The 24,315-nt window shown below is 42.9% G+C and overlaps 1 protein-coding gene across 2 annotated transcripts in view; it reads right to left on the minus strand.

Annotated features, from left to right (window-relative positions):
• Positions 1-24,315, minus strand: part of chtf18 (CTF18, chromosome transmission fidelity factor 18 homolog (S. cerevisiae)) — a 101,165-nt gene that overhangs the window by 54,484 nt on the left and 22,366 nt on the right. For both annotated transcript variants that reach the window (XM_078558647.1, XM_078558646.1), the window contains exons 8-13: positions 23,796-24,014; positions 22,283-22,380; positions 18,294-18,417; positions 16,199-16,338; positions 14,835-14,928; positions 6,298-6,396 (exon numbers count right to left, since the gene is read on the minus strand). In XM_078558647.1, coding sequence (XP_078414773.1) covers positions 6,298-6,396; positions 14,835-14,928; positions 16,199-16,338; positions 18,294-18,417; positions 22,283-22,380; positions 23,796-24,014 — 774 coding nt within the window. The remainder of the gene's footprint in view (positions 1-6,297; positions 6,397-14,834; positions 14,929-16,198; positions 16,339-18,293; positions 18,418-22,282; positions 22,381-23,795; positions 24,015-24,315) is intronic.

Below are 24,315 nucleotides of genomic sequence, written 5' to 3' on the forward strand. Positions count from 1 at the left end.
GTGCAATCATCAGCGAACATCCCCACTTTTGACTTAATGATGAAAGGAAGGTCATTGGTAAAGAAACTGAAGGTGGTTGGGCCGAGGACACTACCTTGAGGGACTCCTGCAGTGATGTCCTGGAATTTAGATGATTGACCTTCACAACCACAACCACCTTCCTTTGTGCTAGGTATTACTCCAAACAGCAAAGAGTTTTCCCTCTGATTCCCATTGACTCCAGTTTTGCTAGGGCTCCTTGATGCCATACTCAGTCAAATGCTGCCTTGATGATAAGGGCAGTCACTCTCACCTTACCTCTGGAGTTCAACTCTTTTGTCCATGTTTGAACCAAGGCTTTAATGAGGTCAGGAGCTGAGTGACCCTGGTGAAACTCAAACTGAGCATCAGTGAGCAGGTTATTGCAAAGCAAGTGCTACTTGATAGCACTGTTGATAATCACTTCCATCACTTTACTGATGATGGAGAGTAGACATTGGGGCAGTAATTGGCTGGGTTGGATTGCCCTGCTTTTTGTGTACAGGACATACCTGGGCAATTTTCCACATAGCTGGGTAGATGCCAGTGTTGTAGCTGAACTGAAACAGTTTGGCTCAGGGTGCAGCAAGTTCTGGAGCACAAGTCTTAAGTACTATTGCCGGAATATTGTCAGGGCCAACAGCCTTTGCAGTATCCAGTGCCTTCAGCCGTTTCTTAATATCACATGGAATGAATCAAATTGGCTGAAGACTGGTATCTGTGATGCTAGGGACCTCCAGAGGAGGCTGAGATGGATCATCCACTCAGCATTCCTGGTTGAAGATGGCTGCAAATACTTCAGCCTTATCTTTTTGCACTGATGTGCTGGGCTCCCCCGTCATTGAAGGTGGGCAGATTTGTGGTGCCTCCTTCTATAGTGAGTCGTTTAATTGTCCACCACCATTCATAACTGGATGTGACAGGATTGCAGAGTTTGGATCTGATATGTTGTGGGATTGTTTAGCTCTGTTTATCGCTTGCTGCTTATGCTGTTTGGCATGCAAGTAGTCCTGTGTTGTAGCTTCACTGGGTTGACCTCATTTTTAGGTATGCCTGGGGCTGCTCCTGGCATGCCCTCCTGCACTCTTCATTGAACCAGGGTTGATCCCCTGGCTCAGTGGTAATGGTAGAGTGGGGAATATGCCAGGCCATGAGTTAACAGATTGCAGTTGAGTGCAATTCGGCTGCTGCTGATGGCCCACAGCGCCTCATGGATGCCCAGTCTTGAGTGACTAGATCTGTTCAAAATCTATCCCAGTTAGCATGTTGGTAGTGCCACACAACACGATGGAGGGCATGCTCAATGTGAAGGCAGGATTTTATCTCCAGAAGGATGGTGCTGTGATCACTCCTACCACTGGACAGATGCATCTGCAGCAGGCAGGTTGGTGAGGATGAGGTCAAGTATGTTTTTCCCTCTTGTTGGTTCCGGGTGTTGAGAAATCTGAAGATTTCACCGCAGCACTTGAAAGAAAGAAAATAACTTGCATTTCGATAGTGCCTTCACCAACCTCTGGGCATTCTGGACAATTAAGTATTTAGTCACTATTGTAATGTAGGAAACAGGACAGCTGAATCACACAGAGCAAGATCCCCCAAACAGTGATGCAATTAAGGAGACCAAGAATATGCCAACATTCATCACTCAACCTACATGCCAAAAAAATTCACAGTGCACCGTTATCTCATGGCTGTATGTAGGTTGTTGCTTTCTCGAAATGACTACTGTGTTTAGACACATTATATTCACTGCACTGGATGTGTGAAATGCTTTGCAATGCTTCAGTGTGACAAGGCACTGTGTGAATGCAAGAGATCAGTGGAAGAAACTGCAACAACTAAGCACCCTTTCTAGGTCATAGTAGAGTAGAGCAGGTTTGTGCACCTCATTATAGAATGGGCAGTAAATCAGACTATAGTGTGGATTCACTAGCACAATATGAGGAATGGAAAACTGTAGCATTGGCTTCAGACAACGAAATTAATTTCAACGAAGCAGAGAATATGAAATGATTTAACAGCTGTTTTTAAAATTATGCTTTTTCTGGTTGAAGAGTCAATGATGAGGCAGTCAATAATTTTAAATTGTTACTAAGTGTAGGGAGAGAGGATAGGAGAAATTTCTTTATGCAGAGGTTTGCTGCAACAGAGATAGATACAAGGTGACAGTGGGATATTGGGGTTAACTTTGCAAAGGGTAGCACTGACACGCCAGGTCCAAAGTTCTCTTTTTGTGCCATGGACTTCTATGATTTGGAGCTAAATCAAAAATGGAAGTTAATCTGTGCAAACACTTAACTTCACAACATATTGCTTTATCAATACAGTTAACTAAATTAATTTCAGTTTTAGGTGATCAGGAACTAAAACCATATTACTTTTGTTTTGTATACCGCTGGTCAGAGCACCAGCTGCAACTTCCCAGAGTGAATGAATAAAGACAAACCAAACCACAGATGACATGCTGTCTTCAAGACAAATTATAAACTCTTGCAAGTAGATAGCACAGCAAGGAAAGAGCTGCTCCATATCCAATTATTTCTGAGCGCAAAATGTTTACGCAATTTTAAAAAAAGTCTAAATGTAAGAAACTTCCCTTCATAGAATGCCTCAGGTGCTCATCGACCTACATGGCCCCCTTGCCTGGCAATGCCAGGATTTAAAAATTCTCGTTCTTAATTTCAAATCGTCACTGGCCCTTGCCCCTCCACATCTCTGTCAAGTTCTCCTGCCCTACAACCCTCAGATATCAGTGCTTCTCCAATTCTGGTCTCTTGTGCACTTGCTGGTTTTCATTGCTCCAACATTATCGGCCAGGCTTTCAGCTGTCTGGGCTTGGGGGAGGGGGGCAGAATCCATCAGCAAACTTTTATCTGAACAGCCTTTAAAAAAAAAATCTAAAATAAAATTATTGGGAGCTGCAAGATGAAAATTCAGTGCTTCTAAACCAAATACTTGGCAAATTGCCAAGTATCTCTGGTAGAATGCATATTTTGCATATATAAGATACATGTATTGAATTTGAGTTTCAATAGAAAAAGTCATATTAAAATATACCTAACTCTGAACTCTCATTTTTTGATTTTTAAAAATTTATGATTTTGCTAGGAAAATCATCTTTAAAACAAACTTTAACTTAAGATGCGTAGAACTTAAGACAATTTTTTCAGCTATTGTGATTAAAAATATAACTTCTAATAGTATATTCAGAATAATTTATCATCTCAGCTATATTAGAAATAATGGTTGCAACCATAAAACCTGTTCCTTGAATCAAAGACGTTATCTATGACCATGGTGCAGCCATATCACTCAAACAGGTTTATTAAAATAATCATTTCAAACCGTAAAGTGCAGTATAACGATTAACCTTTTATCTCCGCAATAAAAGCATGTTTCTTTTTTCTTTACTTAATTTTTTTTAAGGCTTTTTTTTACATTGTAATCCAACTGGAAAAGATTGAGGGTTGCAAATGATAGGCTAAAGAGCTGTTATGTGGCTCTGACCACTGGTCTAGGCCCTAGGGTTTGGAATTTCCTCGTTAACCCTTTCTACCACTCACTCCTCCTTTAAGGTGCTCCGTAAATTCTACTTCTTTGACCGAGTTTCAGATCGCCTGTCCTAATTAAGTGGTTCAGTGTTAAATTCCTGTCCCGAGGACACGCATGTTTAGCACCTTGGAATTGTTTACTACATTAAACATGTATAAACCTTGTTTCCACCAATATCACAACAGTCCGACAACTCGACAGCTACACATTGAAAAGAAAATCAACCTAAAATGATTTGGGGTGGATCAGTGGGGGGCTTGGAATTTACAATTACAGAGACCCAGGTCCCACAGCTAGACGTGACTGAAAGGTATTGGAAATTTCTCCCCTTTCCTGGTCTGACCCACAATTTATAGATTGCCCACTTACGGAGTCACAATCTTTCCGCAAAGTGCCTGGCATTGGTCTCTCGATGTTCAATAATAGGATTTATGTTCAGCACTTAACATCTGCCCTTTTAATTATTAATTTGATGTGCAGGGATCAATGGAAAGTGCTTCCTCTCATTATCTAAGAGCTTCTAACACTGTAGTGGTCCTGAAGGTCGACACACCCACCATTTCACAATCAAATAGTGAACGAATCCCACAGTCTTTGCTGCTTGTGCAAATGGCACCATTCAGGAATTAGGGAAACGTCCAGTCATAAATGGGGGTGAAAAAAAGGCACTGCAGAGATCTAGTTTCAGCAATCATTCAAAATCAGGGCTTCATGCAAAGAAACAGGATTCATTTAAGAAACTCTAAATGGTTTAAAATCAGAAGACATCACATGCTGGTATTCTGATGAAATCAAATGGATCAAAATAAGTTCTTTGCTGATCCTACCTGATAATCAAATCATTCAGCTGACATGGCTCAGATTGTATAGAGGCACACAGAGAAGAAACTAGATTAACCCAACTGAAAGAGAGTCATTTTTATTTTCACCTTTCTCCAAGGGCCTGTGGGACCTCCAAATGGTCAATGATTGATGTTTGACAGGGGTGTTGCAGCCAGTAAAGAGTATACTGTAATACAGCCCCAGCCTGTGCCCATTACAGCAGGGGATCTTAACTGGGGGTCTGCAGCCCCTGAGGGATCAGCAAAAAGTTTCAAAGTGCTTGGAAAATCAGCATCTTCCAGGAATAAAATCCTTTTAAAATCCCATTCTGCGAGCAGGGCAAACAAAAAGAGAAGGGAGTGTGATCACTACCGATGTCAGTGGTGCCCCATTTATTGCTAAGAATGAGAACTGAAATAGGCCATATATTTCTTTTTTTTGAAGTAGGTTAAAAAAGGAGTTTAATTCAGTGCACTGATACGGGTTAGGCCGATGTGTTGCCGTTGCTGCCACTGATGTTGGAGCAGGAGAGGCCCCAAACTATCTAAAAGCTGCACTGCAGAAACTCTCAGCACGTTCCAAACCTGCGATCTCTACCACGTCAAAGGACAAGGGCAAAAGATGCATGAGAACACACCAGCTGCAAGTTTCTCTCCAGGCCATGTACCACCCTGACTTGGAACTATATCGCCATCCCCTCACTGGGTCAAAATCCTGGAACTCCCTTCCTAACAGCATTGTGGGTGTACCTATACCACAGGGACTGCAGCAGTTCAAGAAGGCAGCTCACCACCACCTTCTCAAGGGCAATTAGGGATGGGTAATAAATGCTGGCCCAGCCAGCGATGCCCACGCTCCATGAAAGAATTCTTAAATTCTTAAATCAGGTAAACAGAGCTGTTGGGTTGCTACCTGATCTGTGGGGTAATAAGTCAAGAAATAATCAGAGTGTCAATGATTGTTTGACTGACTTTGCCTTTCGCTGTTCAACCTGACTGCTGCTTGGCATGGCAGCTGTTTATAGTTGAGCATGCCATACGCAGCTGATCAAACTGCCCACTGCTGCCACCATCAGAGCCTCACATTTCCAGGTCCCAGGGGTATTAGCCATGCATGGTATGGGCAGCCACAGGAATTTTTAATATTAAGAAGTGAGCCTGAAGCTTAGATGCATATTGCATATGGCGACCCACCTCATATTTTAATGGTAAGATCTTACTTGTGCTAGTTTTTAACGTGACAAACACCATTCTTAAAAAAAATAGTTGCATTGTGTTTCAGCAGATCCATAGAATTTTTAAAAGATGGGAAGGGAGCTTTATAAACCCTGCCTCATGCTACATATGGGCCTTCCAGAATTTTCTCCAAAACCTGGACAGTGATGATCAATGGAATAATCAATTTAGCTTGCCCCTCTCCCCCTTAATACCCTTGAACACATGCACAGGAAGACATGTACACGCATGGGCACACACTCCCATGCTCTTGTACACAGACACACACACTACATTAAGAAACAGTGAAGTCTAAACTGATCTCTCACGCTTCCAAGACGGGGGTATGAAGCCTAATTTCTTACATTAGCAAGCAGGAGAAAAAACATTTGAGCATAAAATTGAGGAAATGTGCTTAGTAATAAAGCTTGTTATTTTCCCCACTGGCACTAATCAATAGAGGTAAATGTACCCTATTAGGGGAAATAATAGTGTTCCACTAATACTCCGGCTAACTCAGCACCAACCCAAGACAGCAAAAGTCACTAGCTTAATATTCATTAGTAGCAGTGGCAACATTTAACAGGAATACATTGCCACAACGATCCAACCAAGCAACAATCGGTCGAAGTGAACGGCTTTTCTGCCACATAATACGAGTACACAAAGAAAAGTCAGTCCACCAGCTTACCTGTAGAGTGTTCACACATGAGCGGATATCATTCTCTGCTTTCTCACATAGACTCAGAAGAATTCCCATGTCTGCCTTCAACCCTGTTTTATTGGTGATCTAAGTGAGTGTGGATGGAGGGAGAGAGGGAAGGACAGAATTACAGTTATCCTTAAATGAAAACTGAGCCTCCACCAACAAAATCAAAATCATTCCCAATAGATCAGGCACACGCACACGCGCCACCCCCACATGGGCAACCTTTATCATCTATCCCTATTTCCACTGGGGACAAACAAAATAATAATGGGGAGAGATGGAAAACAAAGTCTTAGATCTACCCCAAGTAGTTTGGGAAGGTGTTAACCCCATAAAACAACATGTAAGAGCCAGAATTCAAGGCCAAAGCTCTGTATATTCTACCAGTGGAGTGCATGTATATATATTCTCATGCAGGTCCAGCTGAGGGATGTTAGCACCAGGGAATGGGACAGTTACCCCAATTCCGGTACTCTGTGTTATTAACTATTCCTAGACAAGGCATAGGATGGTTAGACATAGAGGAAAACTAATTTTGCATGGCCCATGTACCTCACCCACAAACCCAGTGGGCCCAGGCTATATAACGGCAGAATTACTTAAGATGGAAGGAGAATTGGTAATGTACAGGATGCATAGAATATGCGTGGCAATTAGCCACAAGACTGGTCTGATTCAACTTTTATCCCTCTTCTGAAGAAAGGTGACCTGAAACAGTGCATAAATTACAGAACAGCTGCTTTGATCTCCTGTGCTAATGAAATCTTGCTCATGGTCATCCTGGAAAGGATCCAGAAAAAGACAGTGAGATTGCTGATGAGCAAGCTGGGTTTTGATGTGGAAGAGGAACCAGAGATCAAGTCACTAATCTTAGAACCATAATATGCAAAGTCCAAGAACAATAGCAGCTAATATACATGTGCTTCATTTATTTTGAGAAGGCATTTGATTTGGTCTCGGTCACAACGGTTAGACTTCGGGTACCCACCATATTTAATGGACTTGCTAGCCAAGGCTTGTCGTAAGCAATGAGCTAGGGTTAGAGTTGCTGACACTCTCCCAGAATGGTTCAGTCAAAAAGAGTTAGAGAGAGTGTTCTTTCACCAAGACAAAAACAAAAACAGAAACACCTGGAAAAACTCAGCAGGTCTGGCAGCATCGGGGAAGAAGAGCACAGTTGACGTTTTGAGTCCTCATGACCCTTCAACAGAACTAAGTAAAAATAGGAAAGGGGTGAAATATAAGCTGGTTTAAGGAAGGGGTGGGGGGTTTGTTGGGACAAGCAGCCAGTGATAGGTGGAGATAACCAAAAGCTGTCACAGATAAAAGGACAAAGAGATGTTGATGGTGGTGATATTATCTAAAGGAATGTGCTAGTTAGGAGTAGAAGACAGGACAGATAAGGTACAGATAGCTCTAGTGGGGGTGGGGGAATACTAAAAGGTAGAAATAAACAATGGGTGGAAATACATTTAAAAATAATGGAAATAGGTGGGAAAAGAAAAATGTATATAAATTATTGGAAAAAACAAAAAAAACAAAAAGGAGTGGGAAGAAACGGGAAGGGGGTGGGGATGGAGGAGAGAGTTCAAGATCTAAAATTGTTGAACTCAATATTCAGTCCGGAAGGCTGTAAAGTGCCTAGTCGGAAGATGAGGTACTGTTCCTCCAGTTTGCGTTGAGCTTCACTGGAACAATGCAGCAAGCCAAGGACAGACATGTGGGCAAGAGAGCAGGGTGGAGTGTTGAAATGGCAAGCGACAGGGAGGTCTGGGTCATGCTTGCCGACAAACCGAAGGTGTTCTGCAAAGCGGTCACCCAGTCTGCGTTTGGTCTCTCCAATGTAGAGGAAATCGCATTGGGAGCAACGAATGCAGTAGACTAAGTTGAGGGAAGTGCAAGTGAAATGTTGCTTCACTTGAAAGGAGTGTTTGGGCCCTTGGACGGTGAGGAGAGAGGAAGTGAAGGGGCAGGTTTTGCATCTTCTGCGTTCACACGGGGAGGTGCCGTGGGAGGGGGTTGAGGAGTAGGGGGTGATGGAGAAATGGACCAGGGTGTCACGGAGGGAATGATCCCTACGGAATGCCGCCAGCGGGGGTGAAGGGAAGATGTGTTTTGTGGTGGCATCATGCTGAAGTTGGTGGAAATGGCGGAGGATGATTATTTGAATGCGGAGGCTGGTGGGGTGATAAGTGAGGACAAGGGGGACCCTATCATGTTTCTGGGAGGGAGGAGAAGGCGTGAGGGCAGATGCGCGGGAGATGGGCTGGACACGGTTGAGGGCCCTGTCAACTACCATGGGTGGAAAACCTCGGTTAAGGAAGGAGGACATGTCAGAGGAACTGTTTTTGAAAGTAGCGTCATCAGAACAGATGCGACGGAGGCAAAGGAACTGAGAGAATGAATGACATGTCCTCCTTCTTCCTTAACCGAGGTTTTTTACCCACGGTAGTTGACAGGGCCCTCAACCGTGTCCAGCCCATCTCCCGCGCATCCGCCCTCACGCCTTCTCCTCCCTCCCAGAAACATGATAGGGTCCCCCTTGTCCTCACTTATCACCCCACCAGCCTCCGTATTCAAAGGATCATCCTCCGCCATTTCCGCCAACGCCAGCATGATGCCACCACCAAACACATCTTCCCTTCACCCCCCCTGGCGGCATTCCGTAGGGATCGTTCCCTCCGTGACACCCTGGTCCACTCCTCCATCACCCCCTACTCCTCAACCCCCTCCCACGGCACCTCCCCATGCAAACGCAGAAGATGCAAAACCTGCCCCTTCACTTACTCTCTCCTCGCCGTCCAAGAGCCCAAACACTCCTTTCAAGTGAAGCAGCATTTCACTTGCACTTCCCTCAACTTAGTCTACTGCATTCGTTGCTCCAAATGCGGTTTCCTCTACATTGGAGAGACCAAACGCAGACTGGGTGACCACTTTGCAGAACACCTTCGGTTTGTCGGCAAGCATGACCCAGACCTCCCTGTCGCTTGCCATTTCAACACTCCACCCTGCTCTCTTGCCCACATGTCTGTCCTTGGCTTGCTGCATTGTTCCAGTGAAGCTCAACGCAAACTGGAGGAACAGCACCTCATCTTCCGACTAGGCACTTTACAGCCTTCCGGACTGAATATTGAGTTCAACAATTTTAGATCTTGAACTCTCTCCTCCATCCCCACCCCCTTCCCGTTTCTTCCCACTCCTTTTTATTTTTTCCAATAATTTATATAGATTTTTCTTTTCCCACCTATTTCCATTATTTTTAAATGTATTTCCATTCATTGTTTATTTCTACCTTTTAGTATTCCCCCACCCCCACTAGAGCTATCTGTACCTTATCTGTCCTGTCTTCTACTCCTAATTAGCACATTCCTTTAGATAATATCACCACCTTCAACACCTCTTTGTTCTTTTGTCTGTGACATCTTTTGGTTATCTCCACCTATCACTGGCTGCTTGTCCCAACAAACACCCCCCTTAAACCAGCTTATATTTCACCCCTTTACTATTTTTACTTAGTTCTGTTGAAGGGTCATGAGGACTCGTAACGTCAACTGTGCTCTTCTTCGCCGATGCTGCCAGGCCTGCTGAGTTTTTCCAGGTATTTCTGTTTCTGTTTTTGTTTTGGATTTCCAGCATTCGCAGTTTTTTGTTTTTATTTTTTTGTTCTCTCACCATATTTATTCAACATCCCAGCAGAAATAGTTATGAGAGAGACACCTGATGGATAAAAAAGGTGAGATACTGATTGGTGGGCAGTGAGTTTCGAATCTTGAATATGACGACATTACTCTGCTCGCTAACTCAGCGGGGGAGCTACAGGAGTTGGTAGATTGTCTTGATCAAGTTAACCGGAAATACAGTCTGCTGATCAATGTTGACAAGACAAAGGTGATGGGGGTGATGCAAACACCTGCAAGATTCTGATTGATGGAGTTTAGCTTGAACAGGTTGATACCTTCCGCTATCTTGGGTCACTCATCACAGAACACGCAGAGTCTACCAAAGAAATTCGGGTTAGACTTAACAAGGTCATGACATTGTGAACTCACTTAAAAAAGTATGGAAAAGCCACAGCATCTCGATTACAAAGAAAATCTGTCTTCTGAAAGTCCTTGTGTGATCAGTGACAATGTATGGCTATGGAAACTGGACCATCAAGAAGAGTGATGAGGCTCGAATAAGAGCATTTGAAATGAAAGGACTCAAGCAGATATTGCGTGTGTCATGGGACAAAAGAGTGGGTGCTCAAGAAAGCTGGTGTTAAGAGAAACTTGTTTGAGGCAGTGATATCAAGGAAGCTCAGATTTTGGACATGTGATGTGAACAGGAGGAGTGTTTGGAAAAAGAGATAATGCAAGGCAAAACACCTGGAGAATGTGCACAAGGAAGACTCAAGAAGGCACAGATGGATATCAGAACATGGACTGGACTCTCTATGGGACACACATTGACGGCAGCAGAGAACAGAAATCAGTGGAGAAAGATTGTTTATAGCGTTGCCACCCTCAGAGTAAGCACAGGTGAAAGACAAGCATTCAATAACAAGGACAGAGTGAGATTGAGCTATTCACTGCATTTTGCCCCGTGGATAGCATGATTATAGACTGGTCACCCTGCAGCTTAAGAATGTGCAGAGAGAGAAGGAACGGGTGTCCACCAGTCAAGTAGAAACAGGCAGTCCCCTGAGTGCATCCCACTCTGCAACCAGTAATCAGTTCTGAATACTGATGAGAGCGATGGTGCATCTGGGGAATGCAGCCAGAGCCCAAGTCCATGGCATCTCAGATGGCTCAACTGTACAGGGGGTACAAGGAAAACTGGAAGAGCAAAAGTGATAGGTGATTCAATAGTTAGGGGAACAGACAGGCATTTCTGCGGCCGCAGACCTGAATCCAGGATGGTGCACTGCCCCCAATAGTGCCAGGGTCAAGGATGTCACTGAGCGGATGCAGAGCACCCTGAGGGGGGAGAGTGAAGGGTGAACAGCCAGCATTCACAGTCCACATTGGTACAAAAGACATGGCAGAAAGAGTGATGCAGTCCTGTAGTCAGAATTCAGGGAGCTAGGTAGGAAATTAGCAAGCAGGACCTTTAAAGTAGTAATCTCTCGATTATCCCCACTACCACTTGCAAGCGAGTATAGAAAAAGTAGGATGAAACAGATGAATGTGTGGCTGGAAAGATGGGACAGGTGGGAAGTATATTAGCTTCCTGGGACATTGGGGCTGGTTCTGGAGGGAGATGGGGCCTGTATAGGCTGGGCAGTTTGCACCTAAATAGAGCCTGGACTGAGTTCCTTCCTTTTAGGGAGGGTTTAAACTAACATAGCAGAGATGTGGGAACCAGGAATAATATCAAGAGGAATACCTAGATACACAGAATACTGGGAGAGATAGATAGCACTAGAATAAGGGATAGTAAAGTGGGCCAGAGTAAAGGAAAAAGTAATAAGAGTCTAAAGCAGGGTTACTGATTGCATAATTACGATTACAATACAGGTTACTGATTACGTGAATGCACGGAGTGTGGTAAATAAGATTGGTGAGTTGCAGGTGCCAGTTGCATTGTGGAAATATGATGTTGTGGCTATGACAGAAACCTGGTTCAAAGGAGGGCAGGACTGGGTGTTAAATATTCCTGGATAAAAGGTATTCAGGAAAGATAGAAAAGGAAGAAAAGGGGATGAGGTGGCAGTATTTTTAAGGAGAGCATTGCAGTGCTGGAGAAAGAGGATGCTCCAGAGGAGCAAAGGACAGAATCTATCTGGTGAGAGCTAAAGAACAAAAAAGTTGCATTTACATTGCTCAGTGTAGTCTATAAGCCACCAGCTAGTGGGGAGAATGTACAGGAACAAATGTGCAATGAAATTACAGAGAGGTGCAAAAATTATAGACTAGCTACAATGGGGGACTTCACTTATCTGAACATACACTTGGAGAACAGTAGTGTAAAGGGCATAGGGGGCAAGAGTTCCTTGTGTGTTCAGGAAAATTGTCTACAACAGTATGTTTCCAGTCCAATGAGAGAAGCACTGCTGGACCCGGTTCTTGGGAATGAAGTGGACCAAGTGGATCAAGTGTCGTTAGGAGAACATTTAGGGAACAGTGAACATTGTTCAAAAGGTTTAGACTGACTATGGAAAAGGCCAAAGCAAAATCCAGAGTAAGAATAATTAACTGGGGGAAAGCCAACTTCAGCGGGGTAAAAGCAAATCTGGGCTGAATTAATTGGAGTCAAAGATTGGCAGGACAAACAGTAGCTGAACAATGGGCTACCTTCAAAGAAGGGGTAGTTCTGGTACAGTCAAGGCATATTCCCTCGAAAGGGAAAGGTAGGACAAACAAAGCCGGAGCTCCCTGGATGACAAAGAGATAGAAATTAAGATAAAGAAGAAAAAGTGTACTTGTGGTAGACGTCAGGTACAAAGTACAATAGAGAACCAGACTAAATATAGAAAAGTTCTGAAGGGAGGCTGAAAAGCAAATAACAGAAACAAATAGGGAGTATGAAAAGAGACTGGTAGCCAAATTAAAAGGGAATCCCAAAATCTTCTTAAATAGTGAAAATTAGATAAAAGGAATAGGGTCCGATTAGGGACCAAAATTGGGATTTACACATTGAGGCAGAGGGCATAGCTGAGGTATTAAATTAACACTTTGCATATGTCTTTACCAAGGAAGATGATGCTACCCAGGCCATGGCAAAAGAATGGGCAATTCAGACAGTAGAAGGGTTTAAAACTGATAAAGTGGATAGACTGTACTTAAAAAGTTGATAAAGCATCAGGACCCGATGAGATGTATCCAAGGTTAGAGGGAAGTGAGAATGGAAATTGCAGAGGCACTGGCCATAATTCTTCACTCTTCCTTGCACTCAGGGGTGGTGCCAGAGGACTGGAGAACTGCAAACATTATACTCGTGTTCAAAAAAGGACGTAAAGATAAGTCCAGCAACTACAGGCCAGTTAGTTTAACTCCAGTTGGGGGGGAAACTATAGAAACAATTATATGGGGCAAAATTAGTAATCATGTGGACAAATGAAAGTTAATTAAGAAAAGCCAGCATGGATTACTTAATAGAAAATCATGTTTAACTAACTTGTTAAACATGTTTTTTGACGAGGTAACAGAGAGGGACGATGAGGACAATGCTGTTGATGTGTACATAAATTTCCAAAAGGCATTTGAGACAGTGCCATACAACAGGCTTGTGAGCAAAGCTATAGCTTACGGAATAAAAGGGAGAGTAGCAATATGGATACAAAATTGGCTAGGTGACAGGAAACAGAGTAGTGGTTAATGGATGTTTTGCAGGCTGCAGGAAGGTTTGTAGTGGAGTTCCCCAGGGGTCAGCTTTGGGACCCTTGCTTATGCTGATATATTAATGACATAGACCTTGGTATACAGGGCACAGTTTCAAAGCTTGCGGATGATACAAAATTTGGAAGCATTGTAAACTGTGAGGAGGATAGTTTAGAATTTCAAAAGGACATAGACAAGTTGGTGGAATGGGTAGACAGGTGGCAGATGAAATTCAATGCAGAGAAATGTGAAATGATTCATTCCGCTAGGAGGAACATGGAGAGGCAATATAAAATAAAGGGCACAATTCTAAAGAGGGTGCAGGAGCAGAGGGGCCTGGGTATATGTGCATAAGTCGTTGAAGGTGGCAGGACAGGTTGAGAGAGCGGTTAATAGAGCATAAAGTATTCTAGGCTTTATTAATAGAGGCATAGAGTACAAGAACAAGGAGGTTATGTTGAGCTTGTATATAAGACTCCAGTTTGGCCTCAGCTGGAGTATTGCGTCCAGTTCTGGTCACCGCACTTTAAGGATGTATTGGACAGAGTGTGGAAAAGATTCAGAAGAATGGCTCCAGGGATAAGGAACTTCAGTTATGAAGATAGTTGGGAGAAGTTTGGGCTGTTTTTCTTGAACAGACAGCTGAGGGGAGATTTGTTAGAGATATTCAAAATCATGAGGAATCTGGACAGACTAGACGGGGAAAACTGTTCCCATTTGTGAAAGGATCGAGAATGGGAGGGCTACAGATTTAAAGTAATGGCAAAAGAAGCAAAAATAGTATTCACAAAACCTTTTTATGCAACAAGTAGTTAGGGTTTGGAATGCAATGCCAGAGTGTGTGGGGGAGGTAGATTCAATCAAAGCATTCAGAAGGGAATTAGACTTATCTGAAAAGAAAGAATGTGTAGGGTTACGGGGAGAAGATGGGAGAATGGCACTAAGGGAATTGCTCATTTGGAGAGCCGGTTCAAATGTGATGGGCCGAATGGTCGCCTTCTGTGCTGTAGCAATTCTGTGATTCTGTAAATAATACAAATATCAAAACTACATTAATACCTTCCCCTCTCCAAATAAACAGAAGTTTAAAAAGGTTGTTATAACTGGTGCTTGACTCATCGTGTTGTACCCATCATAAACAAATGTTTGGCTACAAGTGTCTGGCTAGTTTTCGAACTGCCCTGGCACTTTGGTTTGACCTTACTGCTTGATACCAACCTCATGCAGCCTTTGAACGAGCCTGGAGGGCAGGGTCTGAGGGAAGATTAACGTGAAAGCTTGTTGCCTCAGTTGTCTCAGTGACGGCACATACCTGTTAGCAAAGTGAGCTAGTTAGAACTACTTCAGTCATTCCAAGTTATATATAAACTAATTTCTATAACACATTATTACACGGTAAAACCAAGAGCAACCACATTGCTTATTAATCTTACAATTAACAAAAGATTTTCATTTATATAGTGTCTTCAAAGAAATACTTCTGAAGTGCAATCATTGTTGCAGTGTAGGAAACGTGGCAGCCAATTTGCGTATTGCAAGCTCCCACAAACAGCAATGCAAAGCAATCAGATAGTCTATTTTCATGTTGTTAGTTGAGGGATAAATTTTGGCCAGGACATAAGGGAAAACTTCTGCTCTTCTTCAAAATAGTGCCATAGGATTTTTTACAAGAGGGCAGGGAAGGCTTTGGTTTAATGTACCATTCAAAACACAGCACTTCTGACAATGAAGTACTCCCTCAGTACAGCACTGATTTGCCATCCTAGATTAGATTTTGTGATTCCAGAGTGGGATTTGAACCTCCAACCTTCCAACTTAGAGGAGCATGCTACCACTGAGCCACAATGGACACGATGCCATTGCCCCTGGACGTGTTGACTCATGTGGTGTAGATCCAGAGCCTTCTCTTACTCCACCTACTAGCTATTCATTGTGTGTGACCGGTGACAGTCAGCAAACTATTTGGGTGTAAAAGGCATCTCAATAAAGTCAACGTTTTCCTCACATAACACACCCAAATGTACAGGTGGGGCCATAAATGCAGGAACTCTGGCCAACTTTACTACTCCTTGACTCAGAGGTCTTGAGGTGAATGTACCAAATGTAATACTACTCTCAGCTGAGATTAGCCAATGGCATAATTGGGGAATCAAACTGGAGAGCTTCTAAGCCTAGCATTACACAAAGTGTTTCACTCACTCCCTCAGCCAATGATATGAGGTTGGAGTACACTAGAAATATTTGTAGGAAATAATGATAAGTCCTAACCTAAGCCACAATTAGGGAACAGGGGTGCTGTGTTCATAGATACACAATGCAGACACACTGATTGCATCTACGACACACACACACTCACCAACATATAGCTGCACACTCTTGCCAGGACCCCAAACCCACACCACAAATCCATCTCGATATATTCCGTTTCCTCTGCTATCGTTACTTTTAAATCCAGCAACCAATGATTTGACAGCAAAAGTTGCCGTAGAATTGAAATGCTTGCTGGTCCACATTGTAGGCTCTAGGTTATATAATTTCAGGAAGCCGTGCTCAAGAGTTCCATTATTGACATAAATACTAACTGGTCATTACAGATACAGATGATGGGTCTCTGTAAAATTCCTCCTTCCTTTTTCTTCTTTTTCTTTCCACCACCTGCTGCTACCTCACTTTCCTTCCCATCTTTGCGATTAACGAGATTCATGAGTGTGTTTATTGCGGCCTGTCAATGAGGAGGAGAAAAAACAAAAAGGAGATGTGACGACTCAAGTCCAACTTCAGATTTTGTAGTCAGGGGATCTTGGGAAATAACAGGGGGCCGATTTTGTTTGACCCACTCCTGAGTACTGAGTGAGGGCAGCAGCAAGTTCAGCGGTGATAAGCTAACTCCAATGATCTGACACTCTAACCACCCAATGTAGTGGGGGCTGGAGGTGCTCAAAATCATAAAGAGTTTGATAGAGTAGAGAGACTGCTTCCAGTGACAGACGGGTCAGCAGCCAGAGAACATAGATTTAAAGTAATTGGCAAAAGAACCAGAGGCGACAAGAGAAAAAAAAAAATTAAGCAGCGAGTTCAAAAGATCAGGAATGCAACGCCCGAGGGCGGCTGAAACAGACTCTAACTTTCAAAACTGGATTTGTTAAATACTTCAAGCAGAAAAATTGCTGGGTTATGGGACTAATTGGGCAGTTCTTTCAAAGAATTAACATAGGATTGTTGGGCCAAATGGCTGTCTTTTGTGCTTATATCATTCTATAATTCTATGAGCAAAATTCAAGGTGCTTCACAGGAGTGTGATTGAACAAATAAATTGACACCAAGTCAAAGAAATGTACATTAATACAGAGGTAGATTTTAAAGAGCATCTTAAATGAAGAGAGAGGCAGGGAGTTTTTGGGAGGGAATTTAACAGCTTAGGGGCTAGGCAGTCAAGGCATGGCCATCAATGGTGGAGCATTGAAAGATCAGGGGAGATCAAGAGGCCAGAATTGGAGGAGCTCAAAGATCTCAGAGATTGGTAGGGCTGGTGGGGGTTACAAAGTAAGGGAGAGCCAAGACCTTGGAGGCATTTGAACACAAGGATAAGAATTTTAAAATCCATCAAAACCAGACAGCAAAAGCCTGAGGCAGACAATAAAGCGAGGTTTCTTAGACTATTTTCAAAGTTGCATAAACATTTCGTTCTACAAAAAACAATTTGATATGGAGCAGTTCTTCCCTTATTGTAATATCTACTTGCAGAACTTACATTGTTTGTCTTGAAGACAGCATGTCAACACTGATTTGGTTTGTCTTTAGTCAGTCTTCTAGGAAGTTAATGCTAATGCTCTTATTAGCTTTATACAAGGTGAAGGTAAAATGGCTTTTAATTCCTGATCTGCAGTTTGTAGGGTGATAGGCGAATAGGACTTGGTGAAAGTTAGGATATGGGCAGTAGCTTTAGATGAGTTCAAGCTGAATTCACAAGTTCTTTCTCATGTGCGTGTTTTTAAAAGTTTTCTGCTATCTCAGAGTTGATTTCTTACACTAACAGTTTCTTTTTAGCATACTGCAAGGTCTTTCAACCCATTACTGCCTCACTGATTAGACTTGCTGCTGTTTTTATCTCTTTCATACTGATTCAACAAAAATGCTCATTTATCTTTCACTTCTATTTGAAGGATTAACGCACCTTTTCTCTTTTTATATCATTACTGCTTCAGATTTCCAGCATTTGCAGTTTTTCTTAAATAATTAGTTGCCCGAGAAGGACTTATTTTCCCTTCCAAAGCAGAACTACTGGCACCTCATAGCACTCTCACCAGATTGTTAATTTTTCATATAGAGGTGACTTTAATATCTGCACTGAAAAGAATAAAAATACTGCAAAGCTCGACTATTTTGGGAAACTATGCCTGCAGATAAGGGATGTCAAATTGGGAGCTTACATTCATCCATGATGTTGAGCACAGGTGCTGGAATTGTCCTGGTAAAAATCTAGTCCACGCTTGACAAGATAAATGGTTTAAGAAAGATAAATGTGTGATGTTCTGATCTTCTTCCCAGGGACTGTTTTAATTGAGGGTGTGACTCCTGGTTTATATTTATATCATCTCTCTGTGGTGTTCATCGCAGATGCTAAAAACTGTTCCAGCTACATTTAATCATATGATTTTACTCAGAATACAGACTCACATTGGGAGCACCATCAATTTCATCAATGATCAGGCAATTTGGTTTCTCGTTGCTTCCAAGCACTGATTTCATCTGGGTGGCACTTTCAATCCTGATCTTGAAGATCTCTGGGCTGCGGTCATCACTAAATGGGAGATAAACAGCATGGCTTGACACCAGAACATATATAGATGCCTATTTGATACTCCATTCATCACTTTCCAACTCTTCCCCCGCAACACTCACTTCCCGCCACAATGATCTCTGCCTGTCCTAAAGGTGTGAAGTCTAGCTCTATCGGCACTAATAGATCTCCACTGTCCTGCACACATCAGAACATTTCCTGCTCTTCCTTGAATAGTGCCATGGGATCTTTTACATCCACCTTAGAAAACAGAGGGTACTTTGGTTTAACGTCTCAACTACAACTCCAACAATGCAGTGTTCCCTTAGTGCTGCATGGAGTGGCAACCTAGGTGATGGGCTCAAGTCTTTGAAGTAGGCCTTGTACTCATGACCTGCTGACTCAAAGGCAAGAGTACACCCACTGCCCCGGAGCAGACACCCGAAACAAAACATCCTAATTAATCGGCATAGACGTGATGGACTGAATGGCCTCTTGTGACTCTAATTTTTCCTATTTTTCTTGCATTAGGCTCAAAAAGGATTTTGTCAGGCTGTTTTACAATACATGGCGAGAGAATGGATTACATATAAGAGAGACTAGCAGTTTGGAGTTTTTTTTATTCATCATGGGATGTGGGCATCACTGGCTGGGCCAGCATTTATTGCCCATCCTAGTTGCCCTTTAGAAGATGGTGGTGAGCTGCCTTCTTGAACCGCTGCAGTCCATGTGGTGTAGGTACACCCACAGTGCTGTTAAGGAAGGAGTTCCAGCGACGGTGAAGGAATCCATGTCAGGATGGTGAGTGGCTTGGAGGGGAACTTCCAGGTGGTGGTGTTCCCATGCATCTGCTGCTCTTGTCCTTCTAACTGGTAGTGGTCATGGGTTTGGAAGGTGCTAAGGAGCCTTGGTGAGTTCCTGCAGTGCATCTTGTAGATGGTACACACTACTGCCACTGTTCGTCAGTGGTGGAGGGAGTGAATTCCTGTGGCTGGGGTGCCAATCAAGCAGGTTGCTTTGTCCTGGGTGGTGTCAAGCTTCTTGAGTGTTGCTGGAGCTGCACCTATCCAGGCAAGTGGAGAGTATTGCATCACACTCTTGACTTATGCCTCGTAGATGGAGGATGAGCTTTGGGGACTCAGGAGGCAAGTTACTCGATGCAGGATTTCAAGCCTTTGGCCCACTCTTGTAGCCATAGCATTTATATAGGACATAGGAACAGGAATAGGCCATTTGGCCCTTCATGCCTGCTCTGCCATTCAATAAGACCATGGCTGATCTGGTTGTGATCTCAACTCCACTTTCTTGTCTGCCCCCCATAACACTGGACTCCCTTGATTATCAAAAATCTGTCTAATTTTGCCTTGAGTTAATTCAATGACCCAGCCTCCACTGCTCTCTGGGGAAGAAAATTCGGCATACTAACAACCCTCAAAGAAAAAAATTCTCCTCATCTCAGTCTTAAAAGGGAGATCTCTCATTCTTAAACTGCATCCCCTAGTTCGAGTCTCCCCTACAAGTGGAAACACCCTCCTGGTATCCACCCTGTCAAGTCCCCTCAAGATCTTACATGTTTAAATAGGATCACCTCTCATTCTTCTTACTGTATAGGCCCAACCTGTTCAACCTTTTTGATAGACGAGCCCGTCATCCCAGGAATGAGTCGAGTGAGCATTCTCCATACTGTTTCTAATGCAATTATATATTTTTTCAAATAAGGAGACCAAAACTGTACACAGTATTCCAGATATGGTTTCGCCAATGCCTTGTGCAGCTACAGTAAAACACTTCCCTACTTGTAAAATCCATTCCCCTTGCAATAAATGCCAACATTCCATTTGCTTTGCTCATTGCTTGCTGTACCTGCATACTAACTTTTTCTGATTCATATACCAGGACACCCAGATTCCTCTATATCACCGAGTTCTGCAATCTCTCTCCATTAATAGTATACTGCTTTTCCATTATTCCTGCCAAAGTGAACAATTTCACATTTTCCCACATTATACACCACCTGCCAAATGTTTGCCCACTCACTTAACCTGTCTACACCCCTTTTCAGACTCTCTAACTCTACTTGACAATGAGATGCGAGGGACAAACTTGTTCACATTGCACTTTTCACTTGGGCAAGCTGGGCTGCAGTCCCTGCATTCTTCAATTATATCAGTGAGGAACACTACCATAGGTCACACCAGAGGTGGTCCCTTTTCCTGGGAACATAGGAATATATGACACAGGACATAGGACTTTGGATTACGTCATTCTCTACCTCCTTACTTCCCTACCCATCTGGCTAGTCTAGTTCAGTTTCTGGTCAATGGTAACCCCCAGAATGTTGATAGTGGGGGATTCAGCAATGGTAACGCCGTTGAATGTCAAGGAGCGATGGTTAGATTCTCTCTTGTTGGAGATGGTCAGTGCCTAGGACTTGTTTTTTTTTATTCATTCACAGGATGTGTTTCGCTGGCTGGGCCAGCATTTATTGCTCATCCCTAGTTGCCCTTCAGAAGATGGCGGTGAGCTGCCTTCTTGAACTGCTGCAGTGCATGTGGTGCAAATGTTACTTGTCACTTGTTAGCCCAAGCCTGGATATTGTCCAAGGCTTGCTGCATTTGAACATGAGCTGCTTCAGTATCTGAGGAGTTGCGAATGGTGCTGAACATCCCCACTTCTGTCCTTATGATGGAAGGAAGGTCACTGATGACTCAGCTGAAGATGGTTGGGTCTTGGATACAAATATGAGGAACTCCTGCAGTGATGTTCTTGAACTGAGATGATTGACCTCCAACAACCATCTTACTTTGTGGTAGTTACAACCCCAACTGGTCGAGAGTTTTCCCTCGCGATTCCCATTGACTCTAGTTTTGCTAGGACTCCTCGATGCCACACTTGGTGAAATGCTGCCTTGATGCCAAGGGCTGTCACTCTCAACTCACCTCTGGAGTTCAGCTCTTTTGTCCATGTGTGAACTAAGGTTGTAATGAGGTCAGAAGCCAAGTCATCCTGGCGCAACCCAAACTGAGCGTCAGTGAGCTGGTTATTGATAAGCAAATGCCGCTTAACAGCACTGTTGATGACCCCTTCCATCATATTACTGATGATCAAGAGTAGACTGATCGGGCGGTAATAAGCTGGGTTGGATTTGTCCTGCTTTTTGTGTACAGGACATACCTGGGCAATTTTCCATGTTGCTGGGTAGACACCAGTCTTGTAGCTACACTGGAACAGCTTGCCTAAGGGCACAGCAAGTTCTGAAGAACAAGCCTTCAGTACTATTGCCGGAATGTTGTCAGGGCCCATAGCCTTTGCAGTATCCAGTACCCTCAGCCATTTCTTGATATCATATGGAGTGAATTGAACTGGCTGAAGATTGGCGTCTGTGATGCTGGAACCTCTGAAGGCAGCCAAGATAGATCATCCACTTGGCACTTCTGGCTGAAGATTGTTGCAAATCCTTCAGCCTTATCTTCTGCAAGTGAACAAGTAATCGAGGAATTCAAACCAGTGAGTGCATACATGCCTCCTTTGCAAAACAAAATTTTCACAAGTACGGTAATCATCCTCTTGAACTGCATTCAGAGAAGGTCATCAGGAAGGGGCTAGAAATTAAAACCACTCTCAATTTAGGAAATTAAAATAATCTAAAAAGGTGACAGGATAAAGAGAACCATTGACATGCAAGTCACCTCCTTATTCCCAATAGAAAACTTATAATACGGCAATTATAAGCTTAATGCACTTTGAATTTGTAACATTTTGCTGAAACACTGCAAATCTAATTCGGTGAGAAATGACTGAAATAACCATTTACTCATCATGTTTCTGTCCATTAGGTTCATATATGAGTTTTTATAAGGCAGTACGTTAAATTCCATATTCTCACCTTGCATTCATCTCCACAACATTGTACCCTGCATGCTTTGCAATGACATGAGCCAGGGTTGTTTTCCCCAGACCGGGAGGACCACTCAACAGCGCCACCTAGAGATAAGGGAAAGAAAGAGCCAACAAATTTACTTTCATATAGCACATAAATGACTATATCTGTTTCAGTGTGTGTGAGGGATAAATGTTGTCCGAAAGTCTCTTGCTCTTCTTCAAGTAATGTCACGGGATATTTTACTTCCACTGAGAGGGCAGACATTGGTTTAACATCTCATCCAAAAGGCAGGAAACTGCAACAGTACAGCCTCCCACAGTCCTGCTGTGTGGGTGCCAATCTAGACGATTGGAGTGTAGTTTAAACCCTTAATCTTGTGACTCCGAAGCAGTTGTGCTATCCACTAAAGCCATGATTAACACGGCGTAAAACAGCAGTGGTTAGTCATTTTTCAGGTCGTACACCCTCGAATGTAGAGCGGCAATTTGATCATGTCATTGTCTTAAAATTTTTGAAACATTGATAATTTAACGCAGCTTTAATAAAGGGAGCCACTTGTTGTCGATATAACAAGCTCCACATTAGCTCACAATGAAGATCGCTTCAGGGGCTGCAGCTTGCACTCATCAGCGACGCTCATTTTCAGTCACATAACGGAAAAAGGAATGCTCACATCAACAATGACATTGAACTCTAAAGGAGCTAATTAGATGAATTTCTTAAAACAAAATTATCGTGTTCCAGTTTTTATTTTGGTGCAATAGATTGTGGAAACTCCAAGAGATTGTGGAAGAATCTCCTCAGAGATTTAAAGAAAAACTCAATAATAAATCAAGCCCCAACTAAAAGATCCTGATATAAGGTTTAGGCAATGGTGCAAGTTGCTGAGAATTGTGACTGGTGATGAGTTTGAAAAAAGTAGGGGTATAAATGAGAGGGGATGGGCTCAGAGAGTTAGGAACAGTGGCCTTTTATTTCTGCATCTTTGTCCCAATTCAGGCCACATTGATGGCTTCAAGTCTCTTCTGCCTGCTGTATGGGAAGGCGAATAGGGAAGTGAGCATCATCATTCTAACCCTTGTTTCGGGGGAATAGAGCTGACGTTTTGCAACATCATGAAGTTCTGTTCATTGACATTGTGATTGGGCAAATCTACCCATAGTCTCTTGCCCCTATCTGTGATTGGAGTAGCAGAGCTGCACGTCATTGCACAAAATGGCTGCCCTGACATGGCCCCTAAGGAGAGCGGTGGAGATGTACTGATAATTGTGCAGATAAAGACCTGCATTTATATAGCATCTTTCGCAACATCAGAATGTCCCACGGTCTTTTATAGCTAATGAACTACTTGTAGTCATCGTTGTAATGTAGATATTTCCCTTTAATGCATTTAAGATTATGGGCCATTTCAGTAGAATGCATAAACTCCGGTAACAAGTAATTTCACAGCCCCTTTGTGGTATTTTATGTACCTTCATTGCATTTTGTGAAAGGACTTGCTTTGGCACCCACTTACCTTGTACTTTGGTCTGTTATGTGCATCGAGTTCTGCATCCAGGATCTCTTCAGTCATCTGAGTCTTACTCTTCCATTTATTCTGCTGTTGCTGCTGCTGTGACTGTTGGAAGGCCGAATGCTTTTCTACCACCTGCTTGCTTTTCTTCGCAGGTTTCTCTCTGCCAAAGACTACTGTATCCCACAGTTTCAACCACTTCAGGAGGCAGCGATTAGTGTACTGAAATATGAAGCAGCCCTTAGAACCTGCAGGAATAGTCAAGCTGACAAACACAACTCTACAAACGCATACAAGTATTTTTTCAATACTGGAGAGATTTTAGTGGCCAAGTTTAAAATTGACCAGATTCGAATGTCAGAGTAAAGAACATTAGAATTGTTTTATCATTTGATAGACTATATATATGATAGATATTACTGAAAACATTTTGCACATCAAAGCAATATTCTCTTTGTGATGATTGAATTATACTCTAGCCTTCATCAAAGATAGACACCAAATGTGACATTTAAAAATGAAC

This window comes from Cetorhinus maximus, chromosome 15 (genome assembly GCF_964194155.1).
Source record: "Cetorhinus maximus chromosome 15, sCetMax3.hap1.1, whole genome shotgun sequence".
Lineage (NCBI taxonomy): Eukaryota > Metazoa > Chordata > Chondrichthyes > Lamniformes > Cetorhinidae > Cetorhinus > Cetorhinus maximus.